This window comes from Montipora capricornis, chromosome 3 (assembly GCF_036669925.1).
Source record: "Montipora capricornis isolate CH-2021 chromosome 3, ASM3666992v2, whole genome shotgun sequence".
Lineage (NCBI taxonomy): Eukaryota > Metazoa > Cnidaria > Anthozoa > Scleractinia > Acroporidae > Montipora > Montipora capricornis.
Genome location: NC_090885.1, coordinates 70253641 through 70271879, shown reverse-complemented (window position 1 = coordinate 70271879; position 18239 = coordinate 70253641). Strand labels below are relative to the sequence as shown.

Sequence of the window (18239 nt, the reverse complement as noted above, 5' to 3'; positions counted from 1 at the left end):
AAATGGTCTGTTGACGGACAAGCGATATATATGTAAACTGAAATCCTGATGATATTGTGTAAGCTTGACAGACCCCTAAGTCCTGAAGGTATTCGGGAGCTGCTTGGAAGGTGATTCTCGAAGTTCAACTCACCCTCTAAATAGACCTTTTCACAGTTCTGTGGTGATAAGTTACCAGGCCTTTGAATTGAATAAAAGCGAGGCTGGAGTGGACCATGCTTTGATACAAAATTCACTTTTTTTCTTATGTAAATAGAAACTCGTTAACATTACAACAACATCATATTTACTCGAGAAAAGCAATGAGGTTTTTATCAAAGCAAGTCAACCCCAGCCTCGCTTTCAAAGGCTTAGTAACTGAGCACAGAACTGTGAGATGGTCTTTTCTCTTCCAATCCCTAAAATTTGGGTGGAAAGATGAAGACACAGCCGGTGAAAATAAAGGAAGAAAACCTTCCAATAGTAAGAAAATTATCGGTATAATATTAGAATATATGAAACGTCAGCAATTTTTCAAGTCTGGATACGTAATACAAGGAAGCATCTTAAGTAATAATTGCAAAGATGCTTACAAAAGAAGTAAAATCTCTTTTACGAGGCATACCACAAACTCACCAGCTCCCACGTTGGTTTCAACATAGTTCTTAGTCGGTCATGATTTAAGTTATGCCACGCAATCGACAGAATTTCTGTTGCGCTTCTTTCGAACTTCAAATTACCGCTGTCATTTGACCGTTTCATGATATCTTTTATACCATACCTTACCCCTTCCGGGATATGAGACGAATTCGACCTGCTGCCAGATGGCTTGACGTAAACCCAGGATAAGCTCAAAGGCAGATTCAAAGCGAATCCGTGAAGTTATTTGAATGAAGCAAGGGATGTACTTTAATCACATCCCGCAAATCTCTCTCTATCTTCCTTAAAATGGACTTTCATAAACATCAGATAGATATACACCCTTTTATTTGGGTCAACACTCATCATATCAAAGCGATCACATCTGGTTACGAGCCACTAGGGCCTTAACGATTTGACGAAATTTTAACTTTGCACCATCGTAAGCCATTCGCGCTAATTCCACTGATCTCGTTCACGTCCTATCTGTGGGCGTAGTATTCTAAAGATAACTTGGCAAGAGAGGTTTCAGAGCAAAAATATTGAATGAAAGGATCACATTTCACATGCCCACGTTGTAGTCAAGACCTCGCTAAAACAAAATTGTGATTTCAGTCACGTCCTTGTAATGCAGAGTACTGCAAACGGGAGTATGCGCTAAAATGTGTTCCGCACGTGCAGCACGATTATTTTTCTCCTTTTAACCAATGTTGTTATATAGCTGAGTTTTTCCCCCAGCCGCGCGCTCTCTCATTGGTTACTTCGAGGTCACATGACATCTAACAATACAAAACTGTTTCCCGCCAAAAGTCTCTGAGCTGGCAACAGTGCAAAATCTATGACGTCACAGGGTAACAGTGCACTGTTACCCGCGAATGTTAACCGACGACCGCCGTTGCTGTGGCCGTTGCACGTTTTTCTTTTTGTGCTATATAACAAATCACTTAATGACTGGTCCCTCGGGGAACAGTTCATTTAGTTTCCCTTGAATCTCATTGTTTCCCTCGGCTGCGCCTTGGGGAAACATTAGCAGTATTCACATTAGAGAACGGGAAACTCGTCAGACGGGTTTCCCGTCCTAGGGTGAATTCGCGATGAGAAAGTTACCTGACTTACCGACATGAATTCACATTAGGACGAGTTTTTAGGACGGGTTAAGATGCCGAGGTACTGGTGCGAGATGTGCGTGGTTAACTAGCCAGCAGTCTAATCGGCGCATTTTCTCCTAAAACTCGACCCGTCTAAGTGTGAATTCGTGATGCATTTTGACGAGTTTCTCGTCTAGTCGGGAAACTCGTCTTAAAAAACTCGTCGACTCAGACGGATAAGTGGACGGGTTAATTTGGACGAGTTTCTCGTCTAAAACCCGTCCCGACCCGATTTCACACCAAGACGGGAAACTCGTCTCAGACGAGAAACCCGTCCAAGACGGGTTACTCGTCTCCAGTGTGAATTCGGCCATTGTGTTATTGTTTTGTGGCGTTGTCGTCGCCCGTTGCCGTCGTTGTTTCTTGAAACTGAAGAACTGACTGGCTAAATTCTTCTTCTGATCTATTTGTTTTTGTGGCTACAGTTCAAAGAGTAAAAATAGTTTCACCTTTCACCTTATAAAAGTACATTAAAATTAAGGACGGTGCCTACTAATTCAAAGGTATTTTTCCGCGGTTTACTGAATATGCGGGAAGAGCAGATCTTAACAAGTGTTATTGAAATCGAAAAAGAAAATTGGGGGTAACCACGCATTTTTCGAAGATAAGTAATCAACAACATTTGTCAAAAGCTTTAAAATACAAAGCAATGTATAGCGTTCTTTTCCAAATTGAAGCTTAATTATCTCTGAAAAATGCGAGGTTATCTCAATTTTCTTTTTGGATACCAAGATCACTTGCAAAGTTCTGCTTTCTCCCCATAGTTTTGAACCCCGCAGAAATATCCCTGTATTAATAAGCACCAACGATAGGAAATCCGAGTATCTCGAGATGCGCAGAACGTATGCGCAAGAACAATTGTAGGCACCGTCCTTAATTAAAGTTGTAAAGGAGGAAAGAGAAGCACACAACGAGTTTCACTTCAAAAAACCTGCGGAAAAAAAAAGGGAACATCGCTAGCCTTTATGAGCAAACGCAACGCCTCTGAATGTTCCGGTTTTCCACTTTTACACATTTCTCAACTTTCTCTGTAAAACAACAGCGTAAAATGTCGAGATTATGGGTTTTGTGTAGGACGCAAGCATAAAATGCTGAATTTTCAATTCTCACTCTAAAATTCTACCCAATTAATCCCAGTTTTTAATTAATTTCTTGACAGTTGCAGAATGACTTAGAATCATAATTTCTTCGGCTTGAGGCTACTAACACGAACGTGAATGATGTCCTAGCATACGCCATCGTCTTCGTTTCCCACTGAAGCTTTGTTATTAGTTTAGCAGAGCTTTGAACAGCACAGAATCACGGTGTAAATTCAAAGGCGATAAAGTTTGAATTAAGGTTACAATCAATTGATAGAAGATTACTCCCTTTGCATCTGAATAGGGAAGTCAGGCTTTAGAGAGAGAAAGCGCCTTCTTCGAGAGTGATTTTTCGAGAATCGCAAACTGCCTTCCACTTGAAGCAAAAGATGGGAAGCATGCATAAGACCAATAAGCCGTGAATGATAAAATTAGACAACGCTATGACGGAAAACAATATTCCACGAGAGTGCACAAATAAATTAAATATAATTTTGTTTGCTGTTAAATTATTGCCCAGTGCAGTTTTGTCAGACACATCCAAACTGCTGTAACACGAATAAGAGTCATCATCAGTGTTTAAATAATATACCTTCGCACAAGTTATCAATCACTTCAGGGTATTCAACAGACAAGGAGCTTCACTGTAGTAAACCCACAAGAACTTAAATTGTCAAAATGATGAAAAAAGTTGCAGACTTTTTTGCCCATTGCGTCCGCATCCTGTTTGGGACACAAAAACATTTCTACATGTTTATAGCCGGACACTCAAAAAGTCATTAATAATAATTAATTATGGGCTTAGCGGGTACTAAAGTGCTTAATGACTTTTAGCCGGTTTATGAGCTAACAAGATTAAAATAATCAAGCCTTTCCGTTAGGAACAAGTGGCTTAAATCCGATTTACGATAATTCCTCAACATAAAGATCCGTTCAAATATGATAACAAAACTTCGGGTCGTTTCTGTCGAGCGTCCGCCGTTAACATGTACAACAATTTCATCGATTTTTGAGAAATCTTGATAATAAACCTACCTTGTCTTTTCTTTTGATTGATCTTCACTATCTCGCTGGCTAGAACCTGTGGTCTATAATACGACCAACATAGGCAAAGCAGATCCGAAAAACATACGCTAGGAAGAGTCAAGAGATGTGTTCCAACTATATTGACAATTACGGGCGTTGCCTACTTCAAATTCACTTATCATTTTGATGGTAGTTAGAGATTAGAGGAAATCAAGTCCACGTATAACGTAATAGGAAACATTGCCTTTCGTGTTCGTTAATTATCGTCTGCAACCCCAAATTCTCCAGTCAACATACAAGGCCACCAAATGAAACCACAGCATGCTTGGTGCACGCCAAGTCAACTTTCAGTAAATATGCGATACGCTATGTTTATAACCGCCGTCTGTCTTATTTGTTATCAAGTGAACATGGCCAACGAGCAAGACTATCTACGATAGCCTGGGTCGATCACTTGAGTTGGGAGTTAAACTTATAAATCCCGGGGGGGGGGGGGGGGAGAGGGACTCCCATATAAAAAGGGGAGGAACGCTCGTCGTCTCGCTTAGGGGTGTAAATCTCCTATTTCAGTCTCAGGTTCAGTCATTATCTTGTTGCTGTCCTGATGTAAAGTCATCCCCTTGATTTAAAAACATGTTTAAAATGCCGTCACTGAATGAAGACAGAGATTTCTCAAGCAAGGGAACAAGCCCAAAAGGAAAGCTAAACGGAATTAAACAACAGAAGATACGTAAGGTCATAGGACCATGTTTCAATACAATACAATACAATACAATACAATACAATACAATACAATACAATACAATACAATACAATACAATACAATACAATACAATACAATACAATACAATCAGAAACCCGTAAGGGTTGAAACGTGTAACGCGCATTCACAGCTTCCGAATTCAGTGCGAAGTACCATATTTGGAAACCCCTCGCTCCAGTTAATTTCGCGCGAGAACATTGGTGTTATTGCGTCACGGTGTTCTTGCAAACTGATTGGTTGAATGTTTCTCTCTTGTTGTTCCAAATATGGTACTTAGCAAATTGAATATTCAGAAGCTTGTTTCCCAGCACACAAGGGGCCGTTACACGTTTCAACCCTTATGGGTTTCTGATACAATACAATACAATACATACTTGACCGCTCCTCATAGGGACTTTTCAGGACCAATGAAACACAATTAACGAAACGACGGAACAGAACAACATCAACAAATGTTGAGAATCCCAACTGGCCGGAGGCAAACCAGTTGGCTATTTACAAGTGCAACTGGGAAGTTGAACCAGGGACTACCAGCAACAAATGCAACGAGTGATCAGAGCGCCGGGGTGTTGAACCCGGGATATGCGGACCTCAAGGCAGGTGCCCTAACCCCTTGGCCACACTGCCTGCGTCCCTATTGGTGTCAAAAAGGAAAGATCTGGTGGGCTGTGTGAATAACCCACAGTGAAAGAAGATTAAAAAAATGTTCTGTTGAATCCTCGATTTTAATCCTAAAAACCTAGTTCCCATTGAAAAAAATAAAACGATTGCCAAAAAAAATGTATCAGTAGCTGGCACTGTCTGTAACTGACTTACGTACCCGTTCAGAGAGGGGATAGAACGGAATGGAAGAGAGGGAAAATGGAACTGTTTTGATTACTTTTGAAAAAAAGGAGTGATGGATTCAAAAGTGATCTTTTACGCTTGGCCCTGGACAAAACACTAAGGCCCGTTTCAAACGTGGAACTTTTCATGTGCCGAATCTAATGCAAGTGAGCGAAATAATAGATTTTTCTCATTTGCATTAGATTCGGTACATGAAAAGTTCGACGTTTGAAACAGGCCTAAATGAATGACGCTACAGCTGCGTATGTTAATTCCCAGCTGGGGCCGGTTTCTGGAAGCTCAGTTAGCGCTAACCGTTGGTTAAGAGGTATCAAAACCTATAGGTTTCCATGGTATTTAACGCCGGTTAGTGCTAATAATGCTTCGAGCAACCCGGGCCAGGATTGAACAGTATGTAAATTCACCCCTCAATTTCAATCAAATGTCAGGTAGACAAGCATTGAGAACGAAGATTATTATCAGCTTAAGGTTATGATCCTGATGTAATCCCAAATTCTCATGACCAGCCAACAAAGAAATCTATGGAAGTAGTTAGGAGAATGAACTTTTAATTTAGATCATGGGAGTGAAAGGTTAACAGCCAGGGACCGGTTGCTGGAAGCGCTACCCGTTGGTCACGAGGTATCACAACCTACAGGTTTCCATGGTTAGCGCTAGTGCTTCGAGCAACCCGGGCCATACGAAAGGTTCGACGACATGCAGAAGCAACAATAGAGCTTTCGGCGTTTTCTATCTCTATGTCCTTGTCCTTAACAGCACCGCAAACATACACACAACTGAGCCCCCTATGCAGACACATTTTTTGTTTAACGGTGTCTTTCGGAGTGATTTTTTTTTCTAGGGCACTATTTGCAAAATAGATCAATAGTACTAATGATCAAAACTATACCGAGTTTTCGTACGTTCAGTGCAAAATCTTGAGTGAGTAATATGGCTGTTGTTATGTGGCGTTCTCGTGGACGGCCGCATCTTTAAAGTCTATCCTTACGACTACCCGGCGCGATTAGAAAGATCTCAGTGAAAACATGAAAATTTGATGAAGCCTTATACAACCGCGAACGTTAATTGTATCAAAGAACAATGACTCAGCCTCCCATCGAAAGATAGAGAACAGCTCACTTTTCAGATTTTAGGGGCGTCAATTGTCGCTGATCAATTCAGTTTAAGCTAGTTTATTAACTTTTATTGCCAGTAACAATGCATGATAGCCGGTATGAAAAGTTTTTCTCTATCTATTATCTTTTTGAATTGAGATTAATGGACAAATTCATTATTAGCCAGTAAAGACAGAACTGAATTTTCTGCACATATTCTTTCTCGGTTTTTGAAATTTTAACCCATCACAGACCGGCTAAAAAGTCGATGAAACTTCCTAAATTTGAAACACACTTGATTTCGTCTATTCAAAATCTCGTAAAACGCATTCAAGCTCTATGAGTGACGCAAAAGGTTTCATGATCTTATGAATACAGGCGACCCGATTTAATCAAGACGACTTTTATTGTTTTCCAACTAATTCAAAACTGCTTCCCTGGTTCGAAAATGCATTGTTAGACTGAAGGCAGTTGACTTGCGATTGGGACTTGAGGACGCCGCCCAGGACCAACTTATCGCGTCTTCCAATGTTTCAAACATTGATGTAACCTTTGGTCAATTACATGTCCGCCCTTGCGTACGAAACTCACGGTCTCAAGCTGAATTTTGCTGTACTAAGCCTGAAAATTTAGTCATTCTTGTTTTAAACTCTTTCAATTCACGAAGGAGGAAAGCCCTTTTTCCTACCAACGGAAGAGATACAGAGGAAACTACAGCTGCATCCGTCCGCACTGTTTGTGGGTAAACAAGGTCACTTGGCAAAAAATTATAGTTCACAATAAATAGTTTCTATGATTTGTTGTCCTCCTTGAAGTGTTAGAAGTTGGCGACACTTGACAGTTTTCTTTGGGTATTATTTTCAATGCTAAATAAAACTTACCAAAGTCTTTGCGGCGATTTTCAGCGACTTGGGCTTCGCGAACTTGTCCCACTAGCTTGTGGATTAAATATTCCCTAGTTTGGTACAATAACCAAAACCTCACTCAGACCAAGATAAGCAATTGGCAAACTCAGAAGCAAACAAAGTTAATGAAAGGGCGCTCATGAATAAATAAGAATTATCAATTACTTCTCAATTTTATCTTACTTTATGCTTAATTGATTATGCGTCAGCCGAGAGTTTCTAGGACAGCGCCAACATCACGGCCGACCAACCGAACAACGACTTCGCTTAATTTTATAAGCTTGTCAAAATTGTAAACATTCCCTTACGCACTTTTCGAAAAGAAAGCGTGAAATACAGACGAGATTACTACGATTGTATGTCCTCTCAATTTGAATTGACAAATCAAACCATAATCTCAATTCCTACGAAATCGTGGGGTTAAATATTCGTTCGCTATTTTTGAATGAAACATTGGACTTCCGCATCGATCGATCCTATCAGTTAAATGGTAAATTTGTTGTTAGTAAAGTTGAAATTTCACGTACAGTTTCATTTGCATTAACAAGTCACGATTGCAAGCAAGTTTTGATTGGTGCAGATTAGGTTTCATTCAAAAAACGCCGCCGTTTACAATGCACTAAACGAAGCGGACATTTTCGACGTTGTCGTGAGTGTTACACATTTCCGGAACTTAATACGCAACTTTTTCTTGATTTTTAATATTCGTCCTTACAGACTAACGATAAAGCGTCTAAAGCTAATGCAATACACATCATATTACTTTCATTGTTAAAAGCGAGACAGAGACCGGTGACACTCATCTGACAAAAAAATTGTTCTTTTCTTGATTCAAAATCGCGTTAAGCGGTTGTTTTGACATCTTTTCAATGTCGAAAAATAATAAAATGAAAAACCTCGAATTGAACGCTTGGTCGCGGAAAACCCTCTTTACGTCATCTTCAAATCGTCTTAAACCCTGCTGTCAAAATTTCAAATCTTTAGCTATTATAAATAAGGATTGTTAAAAACCACAGTGATTCTTGCATTGAATGCTGTTGAAGAACGTGACTGCGGACCAGTTTTTGACCAGTTTTAGTCAAACGTAGCATGAACGAAAACTTTTGTTTTCTCTCTTTTTTTATTTCGTGTTTTCACAATTTCAACAATAGCATCAGAATAACGAGTACTTGTAATATCGAGTTCTCGTGGGCTTGTTATGGCGTCGAACTACCTGGCCTTCACCTTAACCTTTTCGAGTTGTAAAAGTTCTTAAAGAGAATCTCCTTTCTGCAAACAGTTTCTGCTGTAGTTTAGTAGAGGGACAGAGCGTAATGACAGCGCAGGGTAAGATGACAGTGCTTCCAGGCTTCCCCGCTAACGCAACGAATCTACTCCATTCTTGTTGAGCTGTTTTACATTGGTAACAAAACGCATGAGCGGGTGTGATATAAAAAAAAAATGTTGATAAAATCGGCTGACTCGTTTCTCTCCATCGCGTGGGATATCAGTGGTTGAGGCAACCTCGTTTCCAGGGTCTCTTTGTCGAGAATGGAGACCCTGGGAACGAGGTTGTGGTTGAGGACCTCAAAAGTCATCACTTTTTCCATCCCTCAAACTGACATTTCCCTTTTTATTCAACTAATACGACGTACAGTCTACGTTAGACTTCAAATCTACTTCAACGAAACAAAGATTTTAAACAAGCTGAGAAGATTCACAATGGGCGAGGCAAAGAGTTGAACCCGGATCGATGGCTTTACCGTGCAGTTCCGCGCATTTCTTGTTGAACTAAAGCTGTAATTCTGCCTGTTTTCATTCTTTTTAGAGCGGTAGTCAGAGCGGTAAGCTTGTCAATATTAACATGGGATATTGCGTCGTGTAATTGTTACGAAATGTCCAATGTCAGTTTGAGGGATGGAAATTAGTGTTGACCGTAAAAGTACGTCACCTCAATCTACAAAGTTCTTCGTATACACCTCATTCCAAAATGGCCGCTGATTTATGCGGATACAAATTGGCCCTTGTTATGTTGCCTCGTTCAAGATAAAATATTCTTTTGAATTTGAAGCTTAAGAACGAGGCATCAAGGGCCTGATCAAGGACTTATTTGAATAAAAACAAAAGAATATTTAAATGGCGACCAGTTTGGAATAAGGTGTATAAATTAGATGAAAGCCCAATTTTGATATCCAACACAAAACTGGTCCCTCAAGTCTATGTGTTTTCTGCCTGTTGGGAACATTAAGCTTAACGTAACCTTGGATTAGTGTTATTTTTAGACGCGGCTGTTTATCTTCACTTGAGAAGGCAATTTTAGGGGATACTTTGTGATATTGAAGTTCGGAACTAGAGCCAGGGGACACTTATCGAGTAATGTATATTTGCACGTACACTGTACTCTATGAAAGACACCTATTTTACTCCCACTCACTTTGTCTACACCTGCTTATCAAAATGGCCTGTGTTTTGTGGAACATTGATTTGCCAACATTTACCCTCCTTAGTGAGGACAACCACACTTTGAAAACAGAAAATGCTAAAAAAATCTGCAGTGTGAGGGCCTGACAAATGAGTACACTCAACGACACTTGAAATATTTTGCTATGCTGAACCATTTGTCCTTAAAGAAAGCTACTTAGAAGTTTAAAATACATGAACCTAAAAGATGTATCCAAGATTAAAAGCTCTGTTCAAAAGGAAAACACAAAAAAATTCATAATGTCATAACATCATACAACAGTAGCTCCAAAGTGCACCCTTGGAATTGACATGTTCCGCGTATAGCTCCACTGGTTAATAGCAGGGTCATAGACCTCTACACTAGAAAGAAATTGCCCATTGAATCCCCCGAGGGCGAAGATGCGTCCTTTCATAACTGCAACACTTGCAGCAGATCGTTTGTCATTCAGTGGACAAACTGAGGTCCAGGAGTTTGTCATTGGATCATAGACATCAACATCGCAAAGATAATTGTTCCCATCAAATCCTCCAATCACATAAAGACAGCCATTAAGGGTTGCCAGCCCTGCAACTGATCTGGCCTTGCCTATACAAGAAGGAAAACGATAAGAAAAAAAAAAAGAAAAATATATCTATAGCCCTCAAGATGGTGGTGTGTCATTCACAAACTGATACATAAGTGTCTAAATGACCAGCAGTTGGGTCAAGATTTTAAAATTAATATTAATAATATTCATGATGAACACGACCTAAAAACTCATGGTTAATGAGCACATTTTCTTCCCTGTTGCATCAGTTGGATAACGTGCTCTGGGGTTAGGTAAGAACTCATCCAGAAAAAAAGAATTTTTTTCAATGATCACTTGGGGATACTTGGAAAAAAAAATGCATGCTCCTGCACTGAAGTTGAACTAAGTGACATCACAATAATTTCCATAGGCACCCCAAGCTCAGTGTGAGCATGGCCTACAAAATTATAAGGATTTTTGTGGGAATCCCGACAAAAGGCATAAAGAAGATGATTACATGAAAAATTTCTCAATTAAAAACCTAAACTTATTGTCATTGTGGGTAGCTTCATTCCTGGGTGGTTATTTTCCAGATCCGACGTGATTTGAGCCATTTTTCAATTTCTCGGTTGTCAACAGCCAGAGACTAAATTCTCAGGAGCCAACAATTTGAGTCAAACATTCCTGGATAAAGTGTTCCCATAGTCTCAATTCCACATCAGAATAAATTGACAAAAAGATTGAACTTTCATCTCAACACACAATCAACACAATAGCAGTCCTGCAAGCAACTTCAGGCAGTAATATTGCAACAAAACAGCTTTCAAAGGAGGCACTTTATCACCAAAGTGGCCACGGCTTCAGCTGTTGATAACAAACTGAGCCTCACTGGGGTGGCAGATCGTAGCTTGTGAACCGCAAATTTTTTTATTCTCCTGGGTCTCCTGACACGACTGCATTGACTCAAGCCTTCAAGGAATTAAACCATACAAATAAACTTTGTTCTATGAATATTTTGCGGCTGTACTTACTTAAGTGAGTGAAATTTAATTATTAGCATCTAAGAGAAAACAGTCCCCTCAGGAGACCCAGGGGAATAAAAAAAGTTGTGGTTGACAAACTATGGGAACAAATTCTATTGCATAATAATTATTAATGTTAAGTCCTTGAAGGCTTGCTAAATACAGTTATGATCGCAAACAGCCCACTTAGTAACATACAAGATCTTATTACTATCGATCTCAGACGTCTGTGGACAAGGGCTTTTTTCAGCCCACTTCACGGACTGTTGATTTCAGTCTGCGGCTAAAAAATCCTGATCATGTGATAACATTTTTTGTGGCTCTGCGGTTTCGAAAAAACTGATCTTGTGACACTATTTTCTATTTTTCTATTTTCTGCTCTCCCCAAAGAGGAAAACGCAAAACAATGTTGACAACGATTAAAACCGGCTGAAGCTATTACGGGTAACCCAGGAAAAGCCTTGTCTGAGGAAATGAGAAGAAGGTGGAAAATTTTTTTCAGGTTTTTTTCTTTGGACTAGCGCCACGTTGTTGGTATTTTTCAAAACCGCAGAGCCACAAAAAATGTTATCACGTGATCAGTATTTTTCAACCACAGACTGAAATCAACAGTCCCTGAAGTGGACTGAAAAAAAAGCCCTTGTCCACGGATGTCTGAGTTTGATGGTAACTAATACAAGTGGCTTGAATGAGAAAAGTTTGCTTACTACAGCTTTCATTCTCGCATCTTTCAATGCTTCCCAGCTTCGCGAATGTGTTTTTGAACTTTGTCAACACGAAGGAGGTGTAGCTGTGATTGGACGACTGACACACTGCAATCATGTCAGGAGACCCAGGGATATAGAGAAATTTGCGGTTTGAGATGAAAGTTCAATCTTGTCAATTGATTCTGATGTGGAATTGTGACCATGGGAACAATTTATCCAGGAATATTTGACTCAAATTGGTGGCTCCTGAGAATTTCGTCTCTGGCCTTAGGATTTTATTATAACTGTTGATAACTGAGAAATTGTAAAATGGCTCAAATTACATTGGATCTGGAAAATAACCACACAGGAAGGAAGCTAACCACAATGGCAATAAAGGCTAGGCTTTTTAATTGAGAATGTTTTCATACAATTGTCTTCTTTAAGCCTTTTGTCGGGATTCCCATACAAAACCTCATAATTTTATCGGCCATGCTCACACTGAGCTTGGGGTGCCTGCAATTTATGGGAATTTAGGTTTTTTTAACAGGAAGAAGATAAAGAATCAGCTGCAGCATTTATAGGAAATTTGGATCTCAACTGGATTTTGAAACAATAATTAATTTACGAGTCTCAGAGCCTTCAGTTCCTTTCTTTTGTCCAGAAATTATACCTTGAGTGCTTGTACATGCAAAGCAAGAAAAAAATGCCAACAAAATTTTTGATTTCGCAACCATATCTTTTTCTGTAGTTGCCAGCTGGCACCCTAACGAAAAAGTTGATTTCAAGCCCTGCTAAAATAGTCGAAAGATGGCATTCTTGGAAATGCAGTGAAGCCAAGATGGTAGACAATAACCCCACAGATAGCTTTGATTCCTGATCAAGACAACTCTGATTTTTTCTCAATATTCCGGATTAATCATTAAAAAATACATAGATCTCTTTGCTGATTAACGCAACAGCTATGCCTTAACCACTTTATCTTGTGCACTCAGGTTGCTTCAGTTGCTGCTACTTTCAAGTCCTCTTCAGGGGTGGATCCAGGATTTTTCTTAGAAGGGGGTGCACCCCAAAGAAATGATTTAACTAATGGGTGTTTTTGCAGTGAGAATAATACATATTTTAGAAATCTGCAGGTCATCTCAGGATAAGGATGGGAGGGGGGGGGGGGGCACACCCTGCACCCCTCCCCTAGGTCTGTCCCCTGCTCTTCAACAAGGCCCAAAAAAGAGGATTAATAAATCACGCAGGCTGGATTGATTTCAAGTTACTGTTGGCGCAAGTGCTTGGTTAACTCATGAGTCCTAAAAGATATTTACTTAGCAAAGAACATGTAAATGATGCTCCTACCCATGGGTGCCACTGAACTCCACTCATTTGTCTGAGGGTCATAACACTCCACAGTACTAAGCCGCATTAGACCATCGTGTCCGCCCACAGCATATATTAGTCCCCCGAGTGTGCCAACTGCTAAATACATTCTTGGGCTCAACATGGGAGACACAAATGTCCACTTATTATCTTGAGGATTATAACACTCAACACTTTTAAGCCGACGCTGGCGGTTGGATCCTCCCAAAGCATACAGTTTACCCCCAAGGCAAACTGCACCAAAATACTTCCTTGGGACAAGCATTTGGGCTTGAACTGTCCACACATTTTCTTCAGGATCATAAGTTTCAACTGCACTCAAGAAATTCCCATTTTCAAATCCTCCAAGACAGTAGACTTGTCCATGAAGCTGAGTAGCAGCACTGCCATAACGCAATGTTGGCATGTCCTCAATTGGCAGCCACTCATCTGTGTATAAATTGTACCTTTCTCCTGATGCTACAGGATTACCAAGATGAAGGCCACCAACAGCAATAAGAACGTCACCAAATCCACATGGGATGCGAGGCTGCATCCTAGTGGCCAAACAGTGTTTACGCTTTTCGGAAGTAGGTGATGATGCATATCTGAGAGCATCTTCAACCATCTGCCGACATTCAGGATCATTTGATAACCACTCATCTGCAAGAACTTGTGAATTCAAAAATGTAGGCGACAGGGCGGGAAGTCTGACACAGCTCAATACTTCCAATGAATGCTTCAGATGATCAGCTGAACTTAGGATCCATTCCATAGCTGCATGGTAGACGTCTTCCTCTGATCGAACGCTCACATTCTCGTCTAATAGGAGCTCCTTGACCGCTTCTAAAGGGAGTTCCTTAAACTCATCAGACTTTATCACTTGGGTAAAATGTTTTAATGCGTATTTCCGGGCGTCACTCCACAATTCCTCACAAGAAAAACCACCTGCTAGAGCTCCTATACCGAGGCAGTTTGACGGATGCAGCTGCTCTTTGAGAAACTGGCAACAAACATTCGTGATCTCTTTCATTTGAAAAAGATCCGATGCGCTCAGTATGTCGTCTACATTGGATTCGTTGATATCTATAGAAGAAGTGTACATGAATCGAACAATGTATTGTAGCGATTCACCAGTTACACCCTTTAAAGTGACTGTTTCTTTCCTGCTTTCTCTCAGCTTTCCAGTGAACATCGCTCTAAAGTAAGGGCTGCCAACCGAGAGGACATTGCGGTGTGCTGATATTGAAATGCCATCTTCTGTTCGAAGAGTTACATCACAAAGTTGTTCCATGTCTAATAACGATTGTAGTCCTTTTAGAACAAGAGCAGGATTGCTGCTTGATAAATAACACAAAGAAGACATTGTGTAAACAATTTGATTCTGACGCCGATAGGTTTGACCTTGTACAATCGAACAAAATGATGTTCTTTGGAATCCTCCTTGGAATGAAAACAAACAAAGGGAAGAATCTGGTTGCTAAGGGTCTGGAAAGAGACGGGAAAGCGCTTGTCTCAACGAATGTTACCGCCGACCGTATCCAATGAGGCTCATGTTTTGTTTTCCTGGGAATTTTACTCCACGTTCTTTTTTTTCCAAAGTACTTTTACCTCCAGATTGATCAATCTCCTCTTAGAACGTTCTGCGAAAGATGCCTTCAAAAAGCGACGAATTTCAGCAATTTCTGGATCAAAATCAGTATTCCAGTAACAGCATTTTGCGTTATGAAAAGATATTTGGCCGCGGTTTTGTCAGCACTGGAGGCCTCGAAACAACGGAGGTATTAAGTAGTTAATCAGTTTTTACTAATTTTCCTGATTTTTCGAAATGAAGTGTTTTTACTAATGTTTTCAATTTATTACACCCGTTGTAAAATATTTATTTGTCTTATTTCGACTCTGTAAGAAAACCTTTTAGGGCTAAACTGCTTCAGAGTGCATTTGCATGTGGTAACCATTTGTAGTTTTTTGCGTGGATAAGCTGACATTACGTTTTTGCAGATTTGTTTTTATTAAATGACTGATTCACTAAAAACTGGCACTCTCTTGCATCATATGAAAAATGAGTGATTTTTAGCTTCGTAGTTTTTTAAAATTTGGCACAAAAAATGATCTGTGCTGTTTTGATAGCCCAATTTCAATATTTAAAATTCAGTCCTAAACAAAAGGAATCATCTCGAGGCTCTAAGGAATAAACTCATAAAAATCCTTATAGTTATTCCCCAGAGCCTCAAGATGATGCCTTTTGTTTAGGTCTGAATTTTAATATATATCAAAATTGGTCTATTGCTCGGGGGTGGACTCAGTTAAACTGAATGGAGGGGGACTGCTCCCTATGCAGATACCATTAGGTAACATCTATCAAAACCACCTTTCTGATATCCATCTCAGAAATAAGTGTAAGGATGAAAAACAAGAAGAAAAGAATTCAGATTAGTGAAAGACTTAAGAAAGGTGCCCACTACTTCAAAAGCATTGTTGCACAGTTTATGAATATGAAAAGCAGATCTTAACAAGTGTTATTGAAATCCAGAAAAAAAAAATTGGGGGTAACCACACATTTTTCAAAGATAATTAATAAACAATATTTGTAAAAAGCTTAAACATGCAAAGTCTTCGCTCGGGTCACCATGACCCGCCTGCAGAGTCTTGCTTTGCAAGTCTACCCTGAGTCACAGTGTGGCTTCAGAGCCGGGAGGTGAACAGTGGACATGATCTTCTGCCTCTGTCAGCTGCAGGAGAATTGTCAAGAGCAGCAGAAGCAGCCATTGTTCCTCGCCTTCGCGGACTTCACCAAATCTTTTGAGTTGGTGAGCAGAAGCGGGCTCTTCAAGATCCTCCAGAAGATTGGCTGCCCTCCAAAGCTCCTGGCGATCATCACCTCCTTTCATCATGACATGGATTTTCTTCTCGATGCTGCTCCAGTATGCCTTTGTAGACTGTACAGAAGGTGTCTACATCCGGACGAGGTCAGACGGCAAACTCTTCAACATCGCCAGACTCCGTGCCAAAACCAAAGCTTACTTGGTGCTCATACGGGAGCTGCTGTTTGCAGACAGCGCTGCTTTAACATCCCACAGCGAGGAGGGCCTCCAACATCTTGTAGACAAGCTGTCCCATGCCTGCAAGGAGTTTGGGCTAACGATCAGCCTCAGGAAGACCAACATCCTGGTGCAAGGTGCTGAGTCCCCCCCAGTCATCACCATCAACAACACGGAGCTGGAAGTTGTGGACACCTTCACCTACTTGGACTCCACCATGTCAAGCTTGACTTACTAGATGCTGAGATCAGCTGCAGGATCGCCAAAGCAGCTGCTGTCATGGCCAAACTCAACAAGTGAGTGTGGGGCAATGACCTGTAGAGCGAAAGGACCAAGATGTGCGTCTACCAAGCTTGTGTCCTGTTGACTCTCCTTTATGGCAGTGAGTCGTGGACGACCTATGCCAGACAAGAGTGGCGACTCAACGGGTTCCACCTTGGCTGCCTTCGGCGCCTACTGCACATCAGGTGGTAGGACAGAGTCACCAACACCAACGGCCTGAAGCGCGCTGGCTCACTGAGCATACCATCACTGCTCATTCAGCAAGGCCTTCGATGGCTCCGCCATGCACATCGCATGGAGCCTGACCGCCTGCCAAGAGAAATTCTTTATGGAGAACTGCGGGAGGGCGTACATTGCGTGGGTCGACCGCTGCTGTGCTACAAGGACGTCATCAAACGAGACTTGAGATCTGTACTAATCGATACCGGTGCATGGGAGGACATTGCCGAGATACATGGCGGCAGAGTGTCAAAGCGGGGCTTTCAAATGCAGAGTCGAATGCTAGGTTCCAGGCTACATGCAAGAGAGTAGTGAGGAAAGAATGCACAGCCTCTCCGCGCAATTCCACAAGGCACGTCTGCGCCACCTGCAACAGAGACTGCCACTCCAGGATCGGGCTACACAGTCATACAAGATCCTACCAAAATCCCCAGCGCTAACCATCGCCTCTTCGAGATGAGGATGCCACTAATAATCCCAAGGGGTTTCAGAAGGGGATTGGGTCTATTCCTGATTTCATGTCACAATCTACTTTGCATGCATGTTTACAAAGAGTTAATGCAATGTAAACCAGTTAAATATAATAAAGAATAGACCCACTCCCCTTCTGACTTGGTCGTGAACAAAAGATGCTTGATTTTTCCCAAGTTTTGAAGCATATAAAAAGGCAGGATTTGTTAGAAAAAGGAAAATAATGACGGCAATGCGTTTCAAAGAGGTGCAAAGATTCATTTTAGCAGAAAAATCTTGGGGTTAGGGGCACTTTAAGGGAGTTTCCGTAATATCCACGAGACTGATCAGGCAAGCCGTGGCAAGACACCAAAACAAAAAACATTACTTTCAGAAATAAATGTTTACAGTCTTCCTCAGTTGTCTCTGATACCTAGTATTTTCCTTTGATGACACTTTTCGCCGGAAGGGTTGGAAATATTATACATACATGACTTGTATTGTGAAATGAAAGGAAAGGTCTTGTGGGTTTTCAGTGTTTGATATCAAATTATTGCTAGAGAGTACAAATTATGTCATGTACCAAGAGCCCATAGTGAAATGTTACAAAAATTAGTCCTCAATACAAGAGTGACAATCTGCTTTAATTTCGGGTGATGGTCTCCCAAATTTAATAAGTAGAGCACTTGTGCCATGAAAAATAAGATTGAGGCTTTTAATAAGCATCACTATCATATTAACAACAGTACACACCGTCAT

The 18239-nt window shown here is 40.7% G+C and overlaps 2 protein-coding genes across 2 annotated transcripts in view; one reads left to right on the top strand and one right to left on the bottom strand.

Annotated features, from left to right (window-relative positions):
* Positions 1-9859: 9859 nt before the first annotated feature.
* On the bottom strand, positions 9860-14949 carry LOC138043862 (kelch-like protein diablo). Its single transcript, XM_068890353.1, has 2 exons — positions 13489-14949; positions 9860-10507 (listed from the first exon to the last, which is right to left on the bottom strand). The coding sequence occupies exons 1-2, from the start codon at positions 14852-14854 to the stop codon at positions 10191-10193; spliced, it is 1683 nt and encodes a 560-aa protein (XP_068746454.1). The 5' UTR covers positions 14855-14949; the 3' UTR covers positions 9860-10190.
* Positions 14950-15046: 97 nt separating this feature from the next.
* Positions 15047-18239, top strand: part of LOC138043861 (uncharacterized) — a 17670-nt gene continuing 14477 nt past the window's right edge. Inside the window, exon 1 of the mRNA XM_068890352.1 lies at positions 15047-15269. Coding sequence (XP_068746453.1) covers positions 15141-15269 — 129 coding nt within the window. The 5' untranslated portion in view covers positions 15047-15140. The remainder of the gene's footprint in view (positions 15270-18239) is intronic.

Coding starts and splice junctions, on each gene's coding strand:
- LOC138043862 (XM_068890353.1), bottom strand. CDS start 14,854: ATGTCTTCTTTGTGTTATTTATCAAGCAGCAATCCTGCTCTTGTTCTA. Junction 10,508..13,488: donor GAGTTCAGTGGCACCCATGG/GTAGGAGCATCA, acceptor CTTCTTGTATAG/GCAAGGCCAGATCAGTTGCA.